Source organism: Manacus vitellinus, unplaced genomic scaffold (genome assembly GCF_001715985.3).
Source record: "Manacus vitellinus isolate BGI_N305 unplaced genomic scaffold, ASM171598v3 scaffold_21_pilon, whole genome shotgun sequence".
NCBI lineage: Eukaryota > Metazoa > Chordata > Aves > Passeriformes > Pipridae > Manacus > Manacus vitellinus.
Window position 1 is genome coordinate 8,443,974 of NW_021939546.1, and position 22,165 is coordinate 8,466,138.

At 42.9% G+C, this 22,165-nt stretch overlaps 1 protein-coding gene across 1 annotated transcript in view; it reads left to right on the plus strand.

The window, feature by feature from the left end:
* GLIS1 (GLIS family zinc finger 1) overlaps positions 1-10,912 on the plus strand; it is a 181,713-nt gene extending 170,801 nt beyond the window's left edge. The window contains exons 8-10 of the mRNA XM_008925189.3: positions 2,700-2,884; positions 7,625-7,792; positions 10,251-10,912. Coding sequence (XP_008923437.3) covers positions 2,700-2,884; positions 7,625-7,792; positions 10,251-10,387 — 490 coding nt within the window. The 3' untranslated portion in view covers positions 10,388-10,912. The remainder of the gene's footprint in view (positions 1-2,699; positions 2,885-7,624; positions 7,793-10,250) is intronic.
* Positions 10,913-22,165: the final 11,253 nt, after the last annotated feature.

Sequence of the window (22,165 nt, forward strand, 5' to 3'; positions counted from 1 at the left end):
TTATTGAAACATACATGCCTGAGCTACTGCCTGGGAATTTTTAGTGCATCCAGCTGAGTTCCTGGTGTAAGTCGTTCAGTGTTTCATCTTCCACACAGAAAACATCTCCTTTTAGGCTCTTTTTTGTTGCTAGTGCATTATCTGTTTAATTTCTATCAGGAATGATTCCTCCTCTCTTTTAACAGTCTGAGTATCACAGCAACCTAATTAGTAGGCAGATATTCAGTAGAGAATTAAAACCACAGCACTGGGAGCTGGACAGTTTAGCTGATGAAAAACTCCCTTCAAGCGTGCCAGAGCACATTCACACAGCACACACACACAGAGCAACATTTTGGGGACCAGCCTGAGCTGCAGGGATTGTGATGAATATTTTAAGGAGACAAATCCCCATGCTGACCACTTTTTCTAATATAGGCAGATTTTCCTGCTGAGCAAAGCCCTTTCCTAGTTAAAAACTGTGCCTTAACTTAGAGGAAACACGTTAAATTCCCTGTTTGGGAGAGAGCGAGCGGAACGTGGTGGATTTTTGCTGTGACCTGCTGATGCTGTGAAACCCTTGCTGCAGAGGAGGCAGCCATGCTCAAGTGTTCCACGGAGCTTTCAGGGTTTCAGCTCAGGTTCCTGCTCCTAGGATACTGCTGCCCACAGCCAGCTATGTTTGCTGAGCTCCAGCTCCAGGGCAGCCGTGCCCAGTGGGAGCAGCGAGCTGGCAGCTCCGCGCTCTGCTCAGCATTCCCAGCTGGAGCAGGGCCTGCACCCCTCTGGCCTCGCAGGGGGATCTCACCTCCCTCAACCAGCCCACTGAAAAGCACAAGCTCTGTCACAACTGTTGAGCTCACACACAGGAAAAACAGGAATGCAGGAGAGTGAGTGGGGACAAGCGCTGCTTTAAAAATAACAATAAAAACTGTTAAATTCTTCTCCCATGGTTTAAGATTTAAGTAGCCTGTGGGAGTAGTTAAAATGGGTAGGGAAGCTGGGATTTTCAGTATTCCCACAGCTGGATACCTAAGTGTACCATTTTTGTTCGACAGGCAACATGATTGCATAGAATTTAAAACCACAATGGCTCCCCCATCCCAGCAAAGCTCTCGGAGCAGCCCAGCAGGTCTCCATGGGGTGCTGCATTTCCCAGCAGTAGCCAGGACAAGACATTTCAAGAGCAGGCAGAGGAAACCCAACACAGGCAGTTGCAGAGGACTCTCCCCAGAAGCATTTCCCTCCCCTATTCAGAGTGGTTTCTGGCTCATCCCGGCCTTGGAGTTTTTAGTACATCTTTTGTTTCTCTTTCAAATGTGTGTGTGGTCATTATCCATATAAATGTCACTATCATGAGCTCTCTTAGCTATTATCTTTCCAATGAAAACAACTGCAGTCTTTTTAATCTCCTTTCAGATAGAAGCATTTCCAGGCTTCTCGCGGCATTCCTGGCGCGTGGAGCACAATGTCTCCATGTGCGCCGTAGGAGGGGGCTGGTGACCGGGCTGTAATTCCTGATGCTCCTGTGCCGGCGCTCGGGAAGAGGCCGGAGCAAAGGCTGTGTGTGGGTGCCAGCAGATGGTGTCAGCCCTGCCGGGGAGCAGCAGTTCAGCACCGGCAGCAGTGCATGTTGGCTCTTAAAATTGGACTTAACTCCTCTTTATTATACATATTGCTGGTCAGTGCTTATTGGGAGCGGGGGTGTCTTCCTCACAAAACCCCCTGTTTTCCAGTTCTTACGTATTTGACTCGAAAATATCCTTGCATTCACTCATTTAACAATCCTAATTTAATTCTTCAGTTCAGTTTGGGGATATTCAGACTCTCCATGGTTTATATTGTATGTCTTGTTTTCCTGCTTCGGGAGATGGAATTATTTCAGCATCGGATGGGCTTGGACTGGTTGATTTATTTAAGCTCCTTTTAATAGAGTGTTGCTGTGACAGCTTTTGGCAGTGTTCCTCTGCCTCTCATGGTAAATTTGATTAAGCTGTTGTCACCATTAATTCACAGTTCCCCTCTATTTACCTCTTGCACACTCCCGTGTAGTGCTTAGCCCTAAGTCAGGCACAGCCTCACTCCCTCCCCAAGGCCATTCCCAGCTGCTCCAAGAAGCAGTCATGTGAGATGATGGTTGATGGTGTTTGAGTGGCCTGTGCAATGGCAGAGGAAGACACCAGTGAGAGATGTAATTTTGTTTTAGTTGATTATTTGTATGCCTGCAATGGTTTGTGCTCAGTAATTCTTTTTTCCAGAGGTTGTTTTATTTCTACAGCTTGGGACCTGTAGCTGTGAAGTTTCCACAGGGTGGCTCTTGGAGAGGTGGATTTTTCCAGCATCTGAAGGTTCTGGGGCTGCTCAAAGAAATGCCTTTTCTTTTTACCTACATCTTCCACTTCCTTTTCTGGATGTGTATCTCAGTTCATGAAATTTTAAATTCAACCTGAGCTGTGTTTAAGTTGCTTACTGAGGGGTGGTGTCATTTTGAGCCTGCCATTATGGCTGGTACAGGAAATCAGTGTAAAGGAACAGAATTCCTTTTCTAAGTCCCTTTTCCTCCTAGCGAATACCTGGAAGTAGCATTGCATTGTTGTCCTTTTTTTTACAATATAATTTGTACCTGTCATGTGACCCTTATGGAGATAATGCCATTGGAGTATTCCTTTTCCCATATTGTGATGTGATATAGGAAGTTTTCCTGTATTTTCTTTTTCTAGGCTTGCTCCCAACATAATCTCTCCACTTGTCAGCCCCCTGAAAGCGTTAGTTCCACCGTCCCTCCTGCAGAAACACGGCTCTCCATCGTCCCACAGCCAGTCACCAAACGGGCAGCAGTTTTCTGGAATTCCAAATACACCTTACGCTCCCTTTCAAAACCAGTCAGTACAGCAGGGAGCTCAAGGTAACTCTTCCCTCTTTGTTTTTCTTTTTTTTTTTCTTTCAACTTTTCTAATTCCTACCTGGGGAGAAAGGATTTATTTCACTTTTTCATGCTCGGCCAATACTGTCTTATTAAGGGGGTGTCGGCATTTCAGTGGGAACTCCAGTTTTTAAACTGGATTGATGTACAAAATACAGATCAAATTTTTCAGGCAGGTTCATGCTGCAACATGTCATCATCAAGGGGAAAACTCACAACAGCAGATTTATTGCATTTATTCAGGTTTTGCAGTAGATGGTGATGGCCATGCCCTTCTCCTGACTGGTCATCCAGCCTGGAGAGTGACCCTGCAAGAACCACATAGTCCCAAAGGACATGGGCTGGGGCACACCTTGGCAGTGTCCTGCTCAGTCCACTCCCAGTGAAGCACTAGACATGAGACTGGACCAAGAAAAAATATTTTCCCATTTACTACTTGGAAGTTTATCGTGTGTATTATTTTATATAGTAATATGCAAATGCACTCTGAACAACTGTAGAGTGCCTGTGGGATTTGAGGACAGGAATGGGAGCAGCTCAGCAGCTGTCCCACTGCTTAATTTAAAACATTTTTTGTTCTGAATTACTCAGCCTTTTTAATTGGGAGCTTATATACCTATTCTGGAGTTCTGCTGAGGGAACTAATTAATGTTCCTGCAATTTTTGAGGCATAAATTAGCAAGAGATGTTATTATCACAGATTCTTCCAGTCACAGGAGCTTGCATATTTAAGAAACACGTTATACAATCCAGATGGTGAGCTGCTTAAGTGTGGTAAATATTCCCAATAAAGAAGTGTGCCGGACATCTGTCTGGCTGCAGGGATAACCTAGCAGATAGGTTTATCCAGGCAGATAAGCAGCTCTTCAGGACTTGTTTCACAGCTGTATTGTCATTTCTATAAGGTCATTTTTGGCTGCTGAAGTATCACATGTGATCAATTTGCCAAGTGAGTAAAATAGGAGGTTTTGCCTTCTCTCACGTGCTCTGGGTGGAGCTGAAGCCCAGATCCTGAACACAAAGCCATGGGCAGCTCCCAGCTGTGGTGGGGTTGGGTATCCCAGCAGTTCCCTCTGCCCCTCGTTCTCTGAGGAGTGTTTTTGCTCCTTGGTTGGACAGGCTTAGTCTGAGAAGTTAAAGTGTATTATATTTAATGATTTGCGCTGAAGGAAAAACTAACTCAACCTGATGCTCAACAGATTATTCAATTTAAAAGGATTAACTCTGTAAGGGAAAAGTGGCAGATTTATGATAGCATATAATGATATATGATTATGTTGCTATAATGAGCTAAATAACTACAAGCCACAAGAGGAAAGTTTAGCAGCTCATTACTACGGCAGAAACAAATGCATAGACAGAACAAGTTTTGAACCACTTAAATAAATTGACTTTATTCCTTAAGAAAACCACATTTCCTTTTGAATGAATTGTTGCTTTCTAAGTGTTGTGTCATGTGGTTTTGAAAAAGCAATAATTTTCCACTTTGGCCAAATGTTGAAGTATTATTATAAATTCATTATGGAAGTGGTCATTCCAAAATCAGTTTTGATTAGCAGCCTTTGAAACCAATTATCTGTAACCTGTACTTAGCTGTACTCACTCTACATCTTGGTTTTTTTCTTTTGCATCTCAGGTCATTAATAGCACATTTTTCTAATGGAATCTGTAATAATTTGGGAGTTTTGAGCTTTTGCCAAAAAAAGGAACAGCATATAAACCTAGTGTAGAACGAGGCATGTGTACAGAAGCACATAAACATTGTGGCTGTGGAGTTTTTAGGGGATGGCAAGTTTCGTCAGGCTGGCAGCAGAAATATTGATAATGAAAGAATAAGCTGACATTATTTATATGTTCAAACCTAGATGTAGTAAGATCACATGGAAATTATTACATGCTGAAAGAATTTGGCAGGCAATGGAATCCTGTAGTTATTTATACCTGACATGATTTCTTGTCAGAAATTTTATGGAATTTGAAAAGCTGAGATTTATTTGCAAATACGTGTAAATGACATGACATAACAAGATGGCATTTAATAGCCATATTCCAATTATTTGCTCATTACATCATTCCTTTTAAAGCTGCTTGAAGTTTTCTAGGCTGTGCCTTAGAGAAGCAGAGGCAGCCAGTGCACTGTGTGAAGTGGCTAAATGCAGCTTTTCTGTCACAAATTATTTCAGAGCAAAATTTTAACTAAATGTTATGTTTGGAACTCAGTTTATTCCTTTATGAACTGTTATATTTCTACATCTACTGTACATAAAACATTTAATAGTGATCCTTTAAACTGACAGGGCATTTAGTAAATTATTCACTTGAAAATTAACCTCAGAAAATTCTTGATTTAAATCAAAACTGAAGGAAAACCTGAAATCCATGTGGCAAAAAAAATATTGCTGAAACACTTACTGCCGAGTTGGTACTCCAGATTTGCTCTCCTAGAAGGAGCAGGGATGTCTGCACCAGACCAGCCTTCTTGCTTACTTTGTATTTTAACCCCCAGAGGGAGTCTTTTTTAAGAACTTATAAAAAATGCTCCCTGCTTAGTTTACTCTAATCAACCATATGTGGTTGTTAATTGAACCTTTGGCTATGGGATTTGAATCATATCTTAATTATTAGTATTTTCTGTGTGAAGCATTTCAAGAAATCTAAAGGAACCACAACTAATGGCACAAACCCAAAGGGTTAGAAGTCCCATTCATAGTGTCGTGGTTTGTTTTATCTGACCCCTGTTCCTGCTGCAACCTTCCTCATTCCATGTTTTTTTGGAGTTTGCCTCCTGAATTTATCACTCCTGCTAGGCATGTTAGAGCAGGGAAAGGTGCACTTCTCTGTATTTTCTTTGGGAAGCACTTAGCAGGAATCCAGTCCTGGTGAACACAGCAGTGCAATAACACTGGCATTTTCCTACACCGTGTCTCCTCGTCGGATAGGACAGAGAAAATACACATCATGCCTTCCCTAGGAGTGATGTCAATAGCAGATGTTCTGGGAAAAGTTCATTTCATTTTTCTAGAAATACATCTGAGTGCTCTCTGCAACCAGTTGTACCTCCTCTGAAGCCAAGTGTCTCTTTTTTTTTTTCACTGCTCATCTTGAAAAGATGTATTTTTAGAAGGCTTACAGCAAGGAGTTTGTGCCTTGTAAACAGAAAGGTCAGGATAATTATCAAAGCCAATCAATAAAGCACTGTACCTAAACCCACATCAAAAATGGCTTTGCTCCCTCTCATAAGAGCTCTTTGGTTCTTTGAGCCAGACTCTCCAGGCAGTAAACAGAGGTGGCTGTCTATTTATTCCAGGGAAGGACATGCATCATTTAATACTCAGCTTTCCAAATTTCTGGGCCTTCTCCAACATAGCAGCAAATAGGACCAGCCTTGGTACAGTGTGTGTAGAGTCTTTATCTAATAAAGTCATCCACTAGTACTTCACCAATCATGGAATCAACATTTCAGGTATTTTGGGGGGGATCTCACGCTCTCAAAAAATTAATCATCTAATCCTTGCAGATTCTGCCAAAGCACATATTAAACTGTGAAACTTAAATACAAATCTTTCACCACTCAGTGAGTTCATTGCATTTCTACTCAAGAATTGCCTCACTTGGCCTTATTTATTACACCTTAAGAAGCATGACCAGAGTGAACAGACCCTGAGCTTTGCCTGGTAGTTGATACGAGTGTGTGTGATGCACCTGGAATCAGGAAGGGGTTATTGAGGCAGGAGGAAGGAAGAGAATTAAATCAGGCAATGGCTTGTATGAATCTTGTGGCATGCACTGGATCATCCTTATGGGAGCAAACAACAATTTCTTTTTAGGATGTGGCACAACTTGTAAGTTGTAAAATTCTTGCCTCGGCAATTCATTTGTCCTTTACTGTTAAATATCTTCTTTTGTTTTCCAAAACTCATTCACAGCTTCTGATGGCAAAACCCAAACTGCTGGGTTTTGGTAATGCAACCCTTTTAAAACAAAGCAGGATATCAGAAATGTTGGGTGTGTGGGGAACAGAAGTTCAAACGTGCCCCAAAAGCAGAAAGACCAAGGCAGATCTCTCTCAACACTTCCAGAAGCAGAACAGCCTCTGGCTGAACTCAGTCTTCACCTGACATCCATCTGGAGTCAGTCCTGCACCTCTGGTTCAATTTTACCCGCAGACTGTGGCCCCTGTGTTCAGTGAAAAGGGTTTCCTTTGAATCAAGAGCATCTGAGAGAGGTTTAAGGTACCCATAAAGGTATTTCAGATAACAGTGTGTCTCCAGCAGTGCAGAACACACACTGGATGGGAAAAGACTTCACCAACTGAAAACAAAGCAGTGCTATTCATTTAAATATTGCATTATTGCATTTAAATTAACAGTAACTCGTTACAGAGACAGTTCCTTAGGATCTGAGCATCCTGGATCTGATCCAGTGGAGCACTTACTTTGCTTTGAACCAAGTGGGCTGTTGACTGTGTTCAGCTGATCTGTTGCTTGAAATGAAGCACATCCTTGAGATTTCTGCTTGATGGGGATCACAGTCCATGGCACCTTGTGGGACTGAGTCTGATGCAGCTCTTCTGTTATTACATTTTATAGAGCAGCACAATCATTTTTCCACAGTTAAAACTGAGGAACTAAACCTCCCCCAACAGTAATGGAATACTGTGACAGAAATGGAGCCAGTACCACTGCAGCAGGGTTAAAATGTGTGTGCAATATCTGCTTTCAGGTTACCAAGGCAGCTTTCACTCCATACAAAACTGTTTCCACTATGGAGACTGCTACAGAACAATGGACCAGTCTGTCACCAGTGATGTGCTCACAGGGGAATCCCATTGCTTCAACCCTCTGAGGCAGAATGGCTATCACATACTCAATGCACCTTTAGCTTCAACAGGTAATTTATTCCACCAGTAAAGAATTATCCATATGATGTTTTCAGCAGGAAGGGGAAAGAAGACATTTTTACAGTCAGTGTTATTACAAAAATATGTTTGTATAAAAAACTTGAAATTCATTTGCATCTGTAAATATCCCAGAAGGAAAGCAGTTTTTTTTTTTATTTTAATCCTACTCTATTTGACTGATGGACAAAGTCTTCTTCTGATGGATGTCATAGGCAACACACACCTTCAGGAGAGCTTGGCAAACAAGGCACTTCTCCCATTTATTGTGTGGGCTGTTCACTGCACAGCTCAGGTGTGCTCAGGCAGGTTTTTATAATCAGGTCAAAGTTATAATTGCTAGATTACTATAATGCTTCAATATTTTAATATCCTTTTCTTTTCCTACTTTTAAAACCACAATTAAGAATGGTCAGAATTACTGACAGAATTACTCACAAAAAGTGAGTATTGTCATGAAACACAACCATTTGCCGCAGTCTTTACTGATGTATCTCCAAGGAAGTTTTCTCCATATCTCTACTCAAAAGGGCATCTCGGTTAAGAACAATACTGGAAACATATGTTTAAATGCTTTTTGAAATGGGCCTGAGTCAGACCACAAAATTAGAGTTGACTTTCCTGTTTGTTTTGTATTAAAGGAGACTCTGTTCAGAGGGAGCGTGCACGCATTTGTCTGCTGCTCCATTCTGGAAAGTGTGTGATCAGTAACCAACACAAGGGAAACATTTAAGATGATGTTTCAGCTTCAACTTTGAATTCTTTAGTGTTATTCATAAGTTTGATGTTGCTGAAACATAGCTTTTTTTTTTCCATGTTAACATCAAATTTCAAGTTTAGATTGACAGCCTGCAATATTTAAAGAACAGACTAAATAAACTTTCCAAAAGAAATTGTAGCAGCAAAGAATAATACTGTGGCAAGACACCAACTTCAACAACAGTTGATTTTTCTGTCTGGGCCTAAACTATCATGAAATGTTTCTGTTTAATATTTTTGTTTTTAGAGTGGTTATTGAGGCATGCAAATACTTAAAAGGCTGAAACATAAACATATATGAAACATATAAATCTCATCTCATCTTTTAGCGTGTAAAATAGAACCATTCAGGTTTGCAAGATTCATCAAGGCTGCACATTAATTTTTTTCAGGCTTTTATAGCACCATTAATATTAAATGAGATCTCATCTCGCAGGAATGCCAAATGTGACTGGCAAACAGCTGCTCCATGAATCACATTAACAGTCAATAAATTTTTATTTTCTGTTCAGGACGTTGGATAGTTTACTCTATCTGCAATCTAATAATGATTTCTGGGGTGTATGCTTATCTTGGGTTTTGTCCATCTGTGGTTGTGTATCCACCCTGTATACAGGCCCATCAAATAGAAATTAGCATAACATAAACAGTTGCAAAACTTACCAAAATACTGGTCACTCTGCTTGGCTGACACAGCACGGGGCAGATCAACAGGCCGAGTTCATCCTCCAGAACCTTTGGACATTCACTGTGTGCCAGATCTCTGCAGACAGCACAATCTGACCGGAGAACTAGCAGGAAATTCATACGTCATAGGAAAATGCAGAAACGTAAATAATTGCAAATAATAAAAATGTACCTACTGGTAAAATACCCATAATTAAGATGACAGGTCTCTGTGTATCCAGGACTGGCTGTGTAAGATGCAGGATCTGTCCCTGGCAGGTGGTGCCTGCACAGGTGTGGGCAGGTGGGAAAGACAAGAGAAAGGGTAGGAGACAAACTTGCTCCTTCCCACAGGGATGTGCAGCTCAGGAGGTTTGCACAGGAGGTTTCCCACAGCTGTGAAAGTTTGGCATTATAAAAGGAGGAGGGCAGAGAAATTCTCCCCCTCCCCAGTGTCAGCCTGGCAAGCAGCAGCCAGCCCAACCCGGGGAGGAGCCAGTGGGCTTTGGTGGGCTGAGGTGCTCAGCTCCTTCCACTCCTTCTGTGAGCCAGACCTGCCCCAGCCACTCTTCCTCAGACTTGCACTATGTAGGGAGCCACTAAATGTAGGATCCGGATTTCTTCTGGGTCTTAAGAGCAGCTGGGAGACACATGGAGCATTTTTCCCAAGTGCTATTAAAAAAGGAAAGTCACAAAACAAGAGGAGTGCATCACTTTGGGTGCACACTCGTAGGATCTTTGCCCACTCATTGTTTTGACACCCTATTCAGATGATGACTGTGCAGTCCCCAGGGAGCCCCACTCTGGTCCTTGCCCTTCACTGGCAAGTGCCTGGCTCTCCACAGGATGGGCACTCCAGCTGTGAACACAAACCCTGGAGATCAGTCCGTGTGTGCATCTCCTGGGGGAGGCTTTAATGGTAAACCCCAGTCTTGTCATTAATGCTGTGCTGTCCTGTGTGATCCCAGGCCTTCCTCACCTGTACTGTGGCACTAACTCGTGTCCATGCCCCTTGTCCCATTCCAGGCTATGACACAATCCCTGAAGCACAGTGTGTGTCCGAAGACATGGTCTCCAGCGGAACGGATGAAAATGGGTTCTTCCAAAACGGCGCCTTTGATCACTGCTTGAATCACATTCCTTCCATCTACACAGATACCTAAAGCAGTGCTGCCCTTGTTTCCTCTATTATACCTATAACTGTGTATGTAATAACAAAGGGTTTGTTCAAGTACTTTTATTTAGTCTGTATCCTTGTATGTGCTCATTTAAATGAACACCTCACATTTACCAAACCATTTTATACATGAATAGTCTGTATAAGATAATATTGGAAACCTGTTCCTTTGCTGTGGCACTTTGAAATTCATGCTTTAAGGGAATGAGGAGCATTTTAAGCAGCTTGTTTTGTAAGTTCTCTCAGTAAAGTGTAAATGTAAATTATATAATAAACTTGTAAAGAAGAGCTTTTTCATCTTGGAAAGTATGTTTCCATTTGAGAATGTTGTTCCCTTTAATCAGTTTTCATTTAACTTGTTGGTCAGTTCTTCTCTTTTTTTCTTTTTTTTTTTACTAAAAGGACTTTTTTTAATCACAGACCTCATGTATATAAAGATCTACATTTGCTCGGCTGGTTTTGTATTTTCAGTTTTACAAGAAAGCATTAAAAACTGGAAACAAGTGTACTGTCGTTCCTTAACACAGTCTGTCTCCCTGATAAATCCTGATATTACATTATTTAAATGCCTGAGTGATTTTAACAAAGCAGTGGCATTTCAGTCACTGTGACATTAAAGCAGCCCAAGTGAACATGATGAAAACCAAGGGCTTCCAGCAGAACAGGCATCACCTGCAGCAGTTTGGTTCCCTGTCACTGTGGCTGCATTTCCCAGCCTAGTGGTGATTCCTGAGATTCTGGGCATCCTCCAGGGGCTCCCAAGCTGTGCCAAGCAGGCACGTTAGACCTGAGCTTCTGAAAGTGTTCCATGGGGGTCTGTGAGAACAGTAAGGAAAAACTAACTAAAAATGTAAAAAATTGTTCCCATTTCCGAACCCCTGCAAGTTGGGCCTAATAAGGGATGTGCAGGCTGAGCATCAATCCCTGCCTGTTCATTTACAGCCCAGAGTTACCCAGGCTGCCACAGGGCACCACTGAAAAGCCGAACTGGGTCGAAACCAGTCAGTGACTGAGGGTGGGAGTTCCCTTTTTTCATCCCTCCAGAAATGGGAAGCAGCTCGGGTCCAACATGACACCTGTGTCCCAGTCCCAGAACTCTGCAGCCCAGGATCTGCTCCTGCAGGACCATCCCCATCCCCAGTGCCACTGTGCCGCTCCTGCAGCCTCTGCAAACGTGGGAAAAGCCCTGGATGCTGTTCCACCCCAGCAGCCCTGCACTGAGGCTGATCCAGGCTGACCACAAAGCCGACATGGATGCACTTGTTCCTCCAGGGCCTGGTTGCACCTTGTCAGTGCACGTGAAGGGGCCTCTGTATCCAGTTTAGCTTTCTGTCCTCAAGAACTCTGAATGAAACTCAGACATCCAGGAAGTTTTACAGTTAGTCACTACAGAACAAGGTTCAGGGGGTTATGTGACCCCCCCCTCTTCCATACAAGGTTCCTCAAGATCTCTGGCTCTCAAGGACACCCAGGCCCAGCTGCAAACCCGTTAATTGTGGCTGCCTGGCCTGGCCCCAGCAGCCCCTGGCAGCACTGACTCATCACTCCTCTCCCAGAATTAAAATCCATAAAGGCTCCAAATTGTGCCTTAAGCCTACACACGTGGCTTTGCTTCTGATCACTGCCACATTTGGCTTTCTGTCCTGTTGTTTGTTTATTCTGATGCATCAGAGTTTGGGGTTTTTTTGGTCTCAAACATAAGTGGGCAGAACTCATTCCTAGAACATTAAACAAGGAGGAGGCAGGTAGCTTAACAACTGCCAAGCAAGAAAAACTCTAGAGCTTTTGAAGGAAGACTTAGAAAAAACATATTCAAAGCCCAACAACGCTGTAATGTCTGAGACAAAAATCAAAATAATGCCTGTGCTTCAGTTAGTTGGAAACACAAAAAGGAAATCGTGTCTTAAAAACAAGATTAATTCAATTTCCTAAAAATTAAATAAATTCTTCTAAAAATGACTTTTTTTTTTTTTTAGTTAAAAATATAAACCAACCAAACCTAAACATATTTGATCAATTACAAAAATATTTATGTCACAACAACCAGGCTGTTCAAAACCACACAATGATTCACAAAGGTTTGGGAAACTTAAAGCGTAGCAGCTGGAGTGATGATTTAATTCCACAATCTGTGTGAATCAGGTTTTCTGTAAATTAAAAGGATAGATTCAGAGAAATGCAAAGGCACTCGTTTGAGTCTGTATGGTTTGGAAAGTTATCCATAATAAAACCATTAAAATACACAATAGCCCAAGTTAATGGTTACTTGTGTGCTGTGTACTTCATTATTGCCTTTTATTACATGTAAGTAGGGAAGTATCTCATGTAAGCTTTTCCTAAAGACACAAAGAAACCTTTCAATGGAATTTATTGCTTGGCAAGTTTCTCGTTGTGGTGCTGTAAAAACCCCACCAACTAATACTTATAATAACTGGGGTAAGGCTTTATATATAATGTAGAAAATTATTACCCTGTGGAATTAAAATGGAACTGCTGGTTCCAGTTGACTGTCAGATACTTTTTCAATCTAAGCAACAGAATTCAACTAATAAATTACAACACTACTTTATAAATAGCTACAAATCATTTCCCCAGTGACTGAAAACCCCATTTACTCCGTGTATGTACTCTGTGTGCACACAGGACGCTGTAGGGACGACTGAAATAAGATGACCTTCAGTGGCTGATCAAGCTGGGAGAGAGAAAATGAATTTGAAGTTGACAGTGAAGCACTAAGGCCATTCTTTGGGCTCTCCACCAGCCGGGCTGTGAGCCAAACATTCAGCAGGACTTCGGAGCTTTTAATGGGATCGAGCCCGAGCTTTTCATTTAATGGAAAACCAAAATGCTTGTTCTGTTCCTGTTCAGTGCTGCAGCACCTCACAAGCTGCAGAAGTGACCATCAGAGGTGCCTCTGCAGGTGAGCTGAGATGTGCACACAGTCACAGAATGGTTTAGGCTGGGAAAGACCACCAAGACCATCGAGTCCAGCATGTGGACAACACTTTTAATGACCTCATTCCAATGTGGCACTACGGCCCAGGAATGTGCAAGCCCAGAGGCTCAGGTGTGCTGCAGGAATGGCTGTAGCCTGTGGCAGGGATGGGATGTGCTCCCACGGAAGGAATACAGGCGGTGAGTACATTCTCAGATCGTACTTTCTACTTATATTCACACCAAACAGCAGGAACAGTTGCTGCTCGTGGAAAGGCTTCCCTGCTCCTGAGACTGTCCTTTCAACTGGATACATTTTCTAAATGGTGAAGCCCAAAAAACCAAATTCCAGAGCACATCAAGAGCACCGGTTGGATACTGCAATAGCTGTTACGCAAGCAGTGCAAAAAAACCCCAGTGCTTAAAACAACCACCAAGTATGTGAAAATAAACAGTGACTGTAAATTGAATTTAAATTGCATAAGAGTCAAATATTTCAATGGGGTTTGTTATGATCTTATTAAAAGGTACACGATTTTAGTTCAGCTCTCCAGTAATGTATTTGTATTAAATTAGATCAGTGCAACAGAAGATGAAAAAATAGCCAGTCTGTATCATTTAATTCATTGACAGCACAAAGCCATTGGAATATTCCCTCCTGAGATAAGCCCTTCTGAGATCTGCAGAGTTACACTAAAAGCTCCTCTCTGCTTAAATTTCAAAGCAAACTGTAAAATCCCAAAGTGATTTGGAAGCCCACAGCCCAGAGTCAGCAGGAGAGCTGTAGCCATCTAGACTGTCAAAGCCTTGCAAGGCCATGTGTCTGTCAGCCTCTCAGAGCTGCAAAACCTGTCAAGCCATGACAGACATTTTTCTTTAAACCATCTCAACTACAGAAAGTCCCAATCTAGTCACAGCCCTTACAAAGATTGAGCTTTCTACTGGATTCCTACTGAGATGAAATTTGCCCATTCCTTTGGCAAAAAAGATTTTTGTAGTGGTGGTGAAGCCAGAAGAAAATGAAATAATTCTTCTGTGCAAACACAGATTTTCTGGCCAGAGTCAGTAACTCTCATTCAAAACCAAGTGACTCAATTTTAAAAGTGCATTTCTGGACCTGTGTTATATAGAAGTTCTCCTCAATTAATTAAAAACACCAAGAAAAGTATGGTGTTAGTTTTCAAAACTTTAGCAAGTTTCGGCCTTTTTGATTTTTCCAAAGAGTTTCACCCTCCTTTCTGAGAGGCTGTGACTCTGAACCCCCAAAGTGAGCCCATGTGGCAGGCACTGGGCTAGAATGAGCTGCTGGATGATACAGAGACATGGGAGGGCACGTGGAGACACTGGCCAGGGACTAGGCTAGGAAGGGAGTGCATTAAGTGGTTTATTGTATGATTAGACCTGTTTTTCCATGCTTTAAGGTTTCCTTCATTCTGGAAGGAAATCCCCCCCTCCCCGGGGCAATGGCAACAAGAGAGTCCCAGAGCAGCTCTTCTCCTCCCAGCATCTGAGCTCAGCGTGTTCAGACAGCAGATTCTGGGTCTTCCTCTTCAATAACTAAGGAAAGACTTCCTTTCACCCTGTTCCAGGTGTCCAGGAGTTGTCAGCTTCCTCTCTGGAACTGGGAAGGGAAAGATGCCTCCGAAGGAGGAGGCAGCATGTCCCAGGATGGAACTGAGGAGGCACAAATGGACATCAAAATTCAGACAACGTAAATCCCTCCCAGGACATCTCCTGGGACAAGGAAGGCTGAGCCTGTGCTGTGCCAGTGTCTTACATCCTTCCTAAACAGCCAGGGCTCTTTTCTGAAACAGGGCATGACCTCCCCCAGCAACCTGAGCAAACCTGGTACCAAAGAAATCCCTCTGAACCGTTTGCCCTGAATATAACCCAAACTGCTGAATTGCAATGGGCTGAGAGAGAGAGATTTTTAAAGGTGTCTGAACACACAAAAATGAAAAAGGGCATTAAGTGGGTTTTGTTTGTTTGTTTGTTTCACAACTGCCTTAAATTGCTTTAATTTCATCTCCAGGGTTTCATTTCCTTCTGAGAAATCCTCTTAGGTGCCTATTTGCATCTTCAGGCACATTCTGCAAATCTGGGCTATATTGCATAATGAGTTTTCTCTCCTATCTCTTTCAGTTGAGAACCACACATTTGACTAAGGAATTCTCTGTGGAGCTGAAATCTGTTAGGATTATAAATACAGGCTGAGCTGGGAACAGGCACTGGAAACTGCCATGAAGACCATGAACAGAAAACAGTGATTCTAGTCACACAAGATACCTGATATAGTTGGCAGGAAGGCAAAGCTAAACAAATGCAGGTTTACATTTTACTATTTAAAGAATAAAATATTCAACTTGAGTTCCATTAACACCTGTCAGGACTTTGGTACATACTCAAATACACATTTCTAATTTTACTGCTAAATAATCCCAAACTTGGCAGTTGGAAGGTAAAGCAAAATACCCAAGCTAAACATCTGAAGCAAATTGTAGCTCTCTGGAAGAGCCCTTCTGCTATATAAATGAAGGTCATATGTACAAATGATTAGAAGCTTAAGGAAATATGTCTTCTGCTTTTCTAAATTGATAACATACATATTGCATTAATATTCCCACATCAATTATTGGACACGTTCCCTGCTGTAAGAAAAACGCTATTTTTTTTTTTAAATAATAATCCCTTGGAATAATATTCTTATACCAGCACAATTAACTCTTGCCACGCAGAGGGGAAAGAGGTTGATTTAATAAACTACATCCAAAAAGTGTCAGTCCCTGGAGATGCCACCACCACCTGGGTGCACCCTGGTTTTGGGGGATGGTCAACAAGATGCAAGAGTTGTCCTTTCCCTGGTGAAAAAGGGACAGAGGTGACAGGTCCTGGTGGGGATGGGTTGGGAGGAAGCAACCCAGATACTCTGCCTTTGGTGTTACTGCCATGGCAGCTGCACCCATGGCAAACCTGGGAGCTCTGATTATTTACCAACAGCAAAATAAACCCAGCAAATAGACTCCTGAAACACTTGTTTCCTCTCTGCAAGGAGCAGCTTGTGCTTGGCAGCAGGCACTGGACAGGGTCTGACCCCAGTAGGTGGAGGACCCCCAAGTGCCCAGGCTCTGCCCCAGCCCCACAGCTGAACTCACACAGGGTCGGGGCAGTGCTGCTGCTGGTGACAGTCACCCCTTCGGCTGCCACTAAGCCACACTTGCCAGAAAGAACTTAATCCCAGGGCTCATAAAAATACTTCTGAAACACATTTTTTTTCCTTTTGAAGTGCACCAGATCTCACAAAATGCCAAGTATTTTCCATAAATGTTCCCAAGCTAAAATACACCTGAAGTCATCTCCACGCGTCTGGCGAGGGGATAACGTATCCCATTACACCCTGAGCACCCAGGGCATGGCAGGAGACCCCCCTTGCCAAAGGGAGATGGTCTTGGCACAGACATGAGAAAGCCCAGCTCTGGTGCTCCTTGCTGAGGATGGCAGAAGAGTCACCAATTCATCATGGCTGACACTGAGCACAGCAAGCACAAAAATGCAAACAGTATTTATCACTTCTGACAGATTCCTCTATTTTCTGCTTTTTATTAGCTGACAAAGCCAGGCTCTTTTTGCCAGAGACAAAAGTCACTGGGCTGAGGGGTGGAGGGGGGAACAGGGGAATTATTTCCATTGAGAAACACTTCTGTATTTTTATCAAGCATCAGAACTGCGACAGATCACAGTTACAGTGACCTGTTACAAATTACGGTGCCACTTCCAAATTTTGCAAGACCGTAGCTTCAAACCCCATGTTTTCTTGTCCCAGTAGACAGAGGTGTGTGCAGATTTACAGGAAAGGCTACTGGAAATCGCTTGCCTATTGAACACCACCTTCCCTGCACGTTGACAGTCCTGGACTTTTCTGCTATTTCTCTTCCTCACAAGAGGGAGCTCCGGCTCTGGAATAACGGTACGAAAACGTCCTGCCCGGACCCTGCTTCTCTGCTGCCTCTGAAAACGCCCATCTCTTGTTCGAGGTCAGACTCACAGGGCTCCGTTTGCAGTTAAAAAAAAAAATAAAAATCAACAAGACCTTGAAAATCAGCATGAATTTCAATGATCAAAAAAGTTGCCATTGTTATCAATTTCCCAGAATTTTCCTAGCGAATTCAATGGTTTTGAAAAGTGCCAGGAAGAGTAGTGATTGTCTCATAACTTTTGTCCCCTCAAAAATCAGATGGGCATTATGGTTGAGCAACGACATCTGATCATTCAGAAGTAATAAAATGGAACTAGACAACAAGAATACCAATAATCTTTGTAATGTCCATTATCAGTATCTTTCTGATGCGAAGACCCCACAGCAAATCCCAGCTAAAGTAGTATTTTGCACAGACTTTCCTTTAACCCCTCTCTCTATCCAAGTCCAATCCTGTCTCCTACCCAGACTCTTGGCCAAACTGATGTCACCAGAGGATCGTGTGGGCACACCTTGGATTTCTGTGCTGATCTCATTATTCACAATATTAAGAAAAAAGTCCCCTCCCAAAGGGTTTCCTACTAGTAACAATTCTCCCTCTCAGCTCTCCTCCTTCCAGCACAACCCAGGTGGCCCCACACAGCCGCTGCACAGTTTGGGGGCTTCAAAATAAGTTACTGCAACACTCAAAGGCAGAGAGTTTATGTCAGGAACACTTCAGCACCCAGAAAACCGAGCTGGTCCAAAATCCAAAACCGAGACTGTGTGTCCTTGGGCTCCCTCTGCTGACCCCAGGATTATTTACAGATCCAAACCCAAGAGGTTTTGGATGAAGCATGAAGCTCTGCTATCACAATGCTGTCTGTAGTATTTCCAGTAATCCAGGCATGTATCCCCAGGCTGGTACCAGGTGGATAGGGCTCCTCTGGGGCAGGGGCAGAGGGATGTGCTGGAGGCTCCTGTTTTTTAGGGAAACCAAACCATGATGGGCCCCACACGTGACCCAGACAGGAGCAACTGCCTCTCACAAACCTCAGGCAGCAGTGACAGGGAAAGGGTCGTGCAGCTCAAGGCCTGGAGCCCTGGAATCTTGCTGGATGAGGCCCCAACAACTGGGCATCCCCCAGGCAAAGTGGGGCCAGGCTGAAAATCCTTCTGATTTACTGTAAACGACAGCTCTGTCTCAAAAATATAGATCTGCAAGGACCTTCTGTGACCAGCAACCCAAAGACCTTTGTATTTGTCTAAGCCTGAGGTAGAGAAGGCCTGAAGGCTGCGTGGGGTCTGCACAGCATCGAGGAGCCACCTCCCAGCCCCGTGTTCATCCCCTGCACTCGGGGCTGAGCCGGAGTAATTAAATGCAGCACAGATCTGTGACAGAGTGTGAACAGGAATATAAAAAAGATTAAAAGGCGACTGTGGAAAGCTAGCGTGCTCCTCACATAATTAAAACAAGTTGCTCAGAGGCTGCTGCTCGCCTGCTGGCACAGAGGCTCCAGCAGGTTTGCAGGCTGGGCAGGGCAGCAGTGCCGGTCCCAGGCGGCAGTGCCGGAGCCGGCACAGGCACCCAGAGTCACCCGGGCTGTGTCCGGGCCCTGGGCACCGCCCTGCCTTCCCTTCTCAGCACAGCCCCAAGCGATGTGCAGCCTTGCTCTGCCTCAGCTCCCCTCCATGTAAAGCATGTTAACATGCTCACTCCCAATTTTAGAAAATGATTTTATATCCGTGGATTAAGGATTTTATATCCACGGATTAAGGGTCTAAAATTATCTCACTGACTTCCCTATTCGGCTCAGCTTTGTTTAATTAAGACTCTGATTAACTGCAAGAGGGAATATGACTTTGGTACTAGCTAAAGGTTTCCTCAGACCATGATAAAAGTCTGTCTTTAGAAATATCCATTTTGTTCACAGTCTATGGCAAATACAAATGCAGTACAGTCTATTTAATACAAAATGTTTTTTTAAATACTATTAGCACCACATAAAACCTTTAGCCATGCAATAGATTCCCTCTAATCCTATTTTATTTTCTCTAAATATTTTATGCTATTTCTATGAAACATTTATTATACAATAAATACAAAATATTTCACTGCAGCAATTATTGCTGAATTGCCATTTATATTAGACAGTTTCAAACACTATAATCAATATAACTACATTCTTCTATATTATGTCAGAAAAACACTGGTTTAAAAAAACTTTCAAAATTTTTTTTTCCCAATAAAACTAATGCCTTACTTCCTTTCTCAGATCCATTTTAAACACCCAGCAGATTCCAACAGTTACAACTTAAACATTTGAAAAAATCCAAAAGAAGGAATTCACCATTTCCCTAAACTTAAGAATATAAAAAACACATGTCAACATCTAAATAAAAACTGTCAAATACTGAACTTTTTGCCAAAGTGGTTCTAGCAGTTATGGAAAATCAAAGTATATAAACAAGGGTAGAGCTCCCTTTGGGGAAAAGAAAAAAAAGAAAGTTCTGAGTTCTGCAGCTCTTACTGAGTCACTTTATTCCCCTCCCAATTTGAAATTTTAGGGAAATGATTTTCTAGTATGGCTGAAAGTCCCTCAAACAATCTTTACTTAGGGATCACAGTGGAGAAAACAACTGCTCCCCAGGAGCAAACAGCAAACACACAAACCTGCCTGGCCACCCCTGTGGACTTTGTACATGGCAGTTGTGTTGGGTCTCCGTTTTTTGCTTTTCCAGAGGTGGAAATTCATCTGCGGGGAACATCAATAGAAAAAGCTGGTTGAGGAGTTCAAGTGCCCCTCGAAACACAGCAACCACTCTGCCATTAAAGCCACTGGCCTTCATTATTCCAGCAAGAAGGAGAAGAGGCTGAAATGGTCAGGTAGGTGATGGATTTGCATCTTTTGCTGCCAGGACTAAATTTCCTTATGCTAATGTGCAGTTCCCATCTTGTAAGCTGGCTCTGACTTGACTGCACAATGAGTAACAGGAGGCAGTGCCAAGCATTTCCCTTCCAACCACCATCCTGTGACAGCAGCAATCAACATTTGCACTGGAATTCAGTATTACAGCAAGAATGGAAAAAACCTCGTCAGGGAACAAATTAGTTTAACTGAAGAAATGTCCCTGATCCATTCACTGCCCCAAAAAAACACAACTTTCTTTCTGATCCTCTGCATACCCAGTCCTCCCATGAAACCTTGTTTTAAAACCAGCCCAAGTGGGACACAGGAGTTTTGATGCTGAAGTTTTTCCCTTGAACTGCTTAGCAAAGTAATTTGCTTTTCAGAAACTGGTGGTGCAGGGATGAGATGAAACACAGAGGCAAATTATTTTTAGTGAGAGAAGTAATTAAGATCATGAATGTACCTTACTGCACACATGCACTTCTATATTTATGTTCCTTTTTGTACCATCTAAAATTTATGCCTGGCACATGTACCTTAAAATTAAATGCTGCATTATTTCTCCAAAAGAAACCATAATGGTCCTTTGTAAATAATTTTATCTACTGTTGAGCATTTTACTAGTTTTGCTATGTTATACTATAGCATTTATTGTTTTACAAGTGTGAGTGTTCTCTGGTGGGAAATGCTGTAAAAAACATAGAAACTGAAATAATTTTTTCATCTACTGAATTTATAACAAACGTGGGACTCAACAGACAGTTACTCAAGCTGTAAGCCATTTGGTTTGTGTCAGGGGAAACGGGTTAATCAGGACAGCCTGCTGTTCTGCACTGGCTAAACTGAGGGAAACACACACAGAATTAAACCTCTTTCCCTCTATCTATGGGATTTTACAGCTAATGCAGTTTAGCAGATCTCCCAGCGCTCCCCCAAACCTCCTCATTGATCCTTTAGGGATCATGTCCCAGGAGAGCAAGGACAACGTGCCCGGACAAAAGCATTTCTCAGCTCTGGGGATTTGCTCCCAAAGTGTCTGTGAGCTGTTTGGAAGTCAGTCCTGCTGGGCACCATCCTGCACTGGCTCTGCAATCTGGGGGACAGTGGGATAATCTTCCCCTTTCCCAGGACATCCCAGGCTGTGAACAGTTCAAGGCACTGAATGAGCTCCTGGCACAAAATCCCACTCACAGTCTGATGGAGGAGTAGGGCACCAGGACACAGTTCAATGCCAACTAAATAAGGTTTCCCTTTCACATGTACTTTACTTCAGCCCTAAGCTTTTCTCTTCTTTAAAAAGCAAGAGATACTTAAATTTATAAACTGCAGGTACTTCCCCTGGCATTTTTGGCATTTTTGTATGCTGTACACAGTCAGATGGCTTCCTACAGTTATTCTGGATTTTATCTCCTCTTTTCCTTGCATTATTTTTTTTTGCCTTTCCCCTTCAGGCTCCTAATATTGCTTCACCTTCTGGGCATTTTCTGCCCTCAGCGTGCTGGTGGTTTAAGCTCTAGGTCAGCAGCAAGTGTTGCTCTCTGAAGAGTTCAGAGAGTCTAAAAATGCCTTTTAGTAGGAGCATGAGTTTTCTTATTAGCACTTTTAAGGTTCACTGTGCCAGAGGGACAGTGTCACAGTGAACAGAAACCAAAATGCTCACAGCCCATCTCTGCCAGAGTGAAGGGTACCTGTCACCTGGAGACACCTGGAGTCCTACTTAGGGACACTAATTAACAACCAAAAAAACTCATTTGAATTTTTGTTCTCCCTATTGGATCTTGTCATGAATGCAGTCGGTGAGACATCTGCCTTGCCTGGGGGCAAAGAGCAGCAGACCAGGGGCCAGAGGAGGGCTGGTTCCCAAATCCAGGGCTCAGCATACCAGGACAAGCGTATGGGGGACAGGGGTTTGGATAGAGCGCCCGAGGCACAGCCCCAAGCAGGGATTCAGTTTTAATCTGGGTCT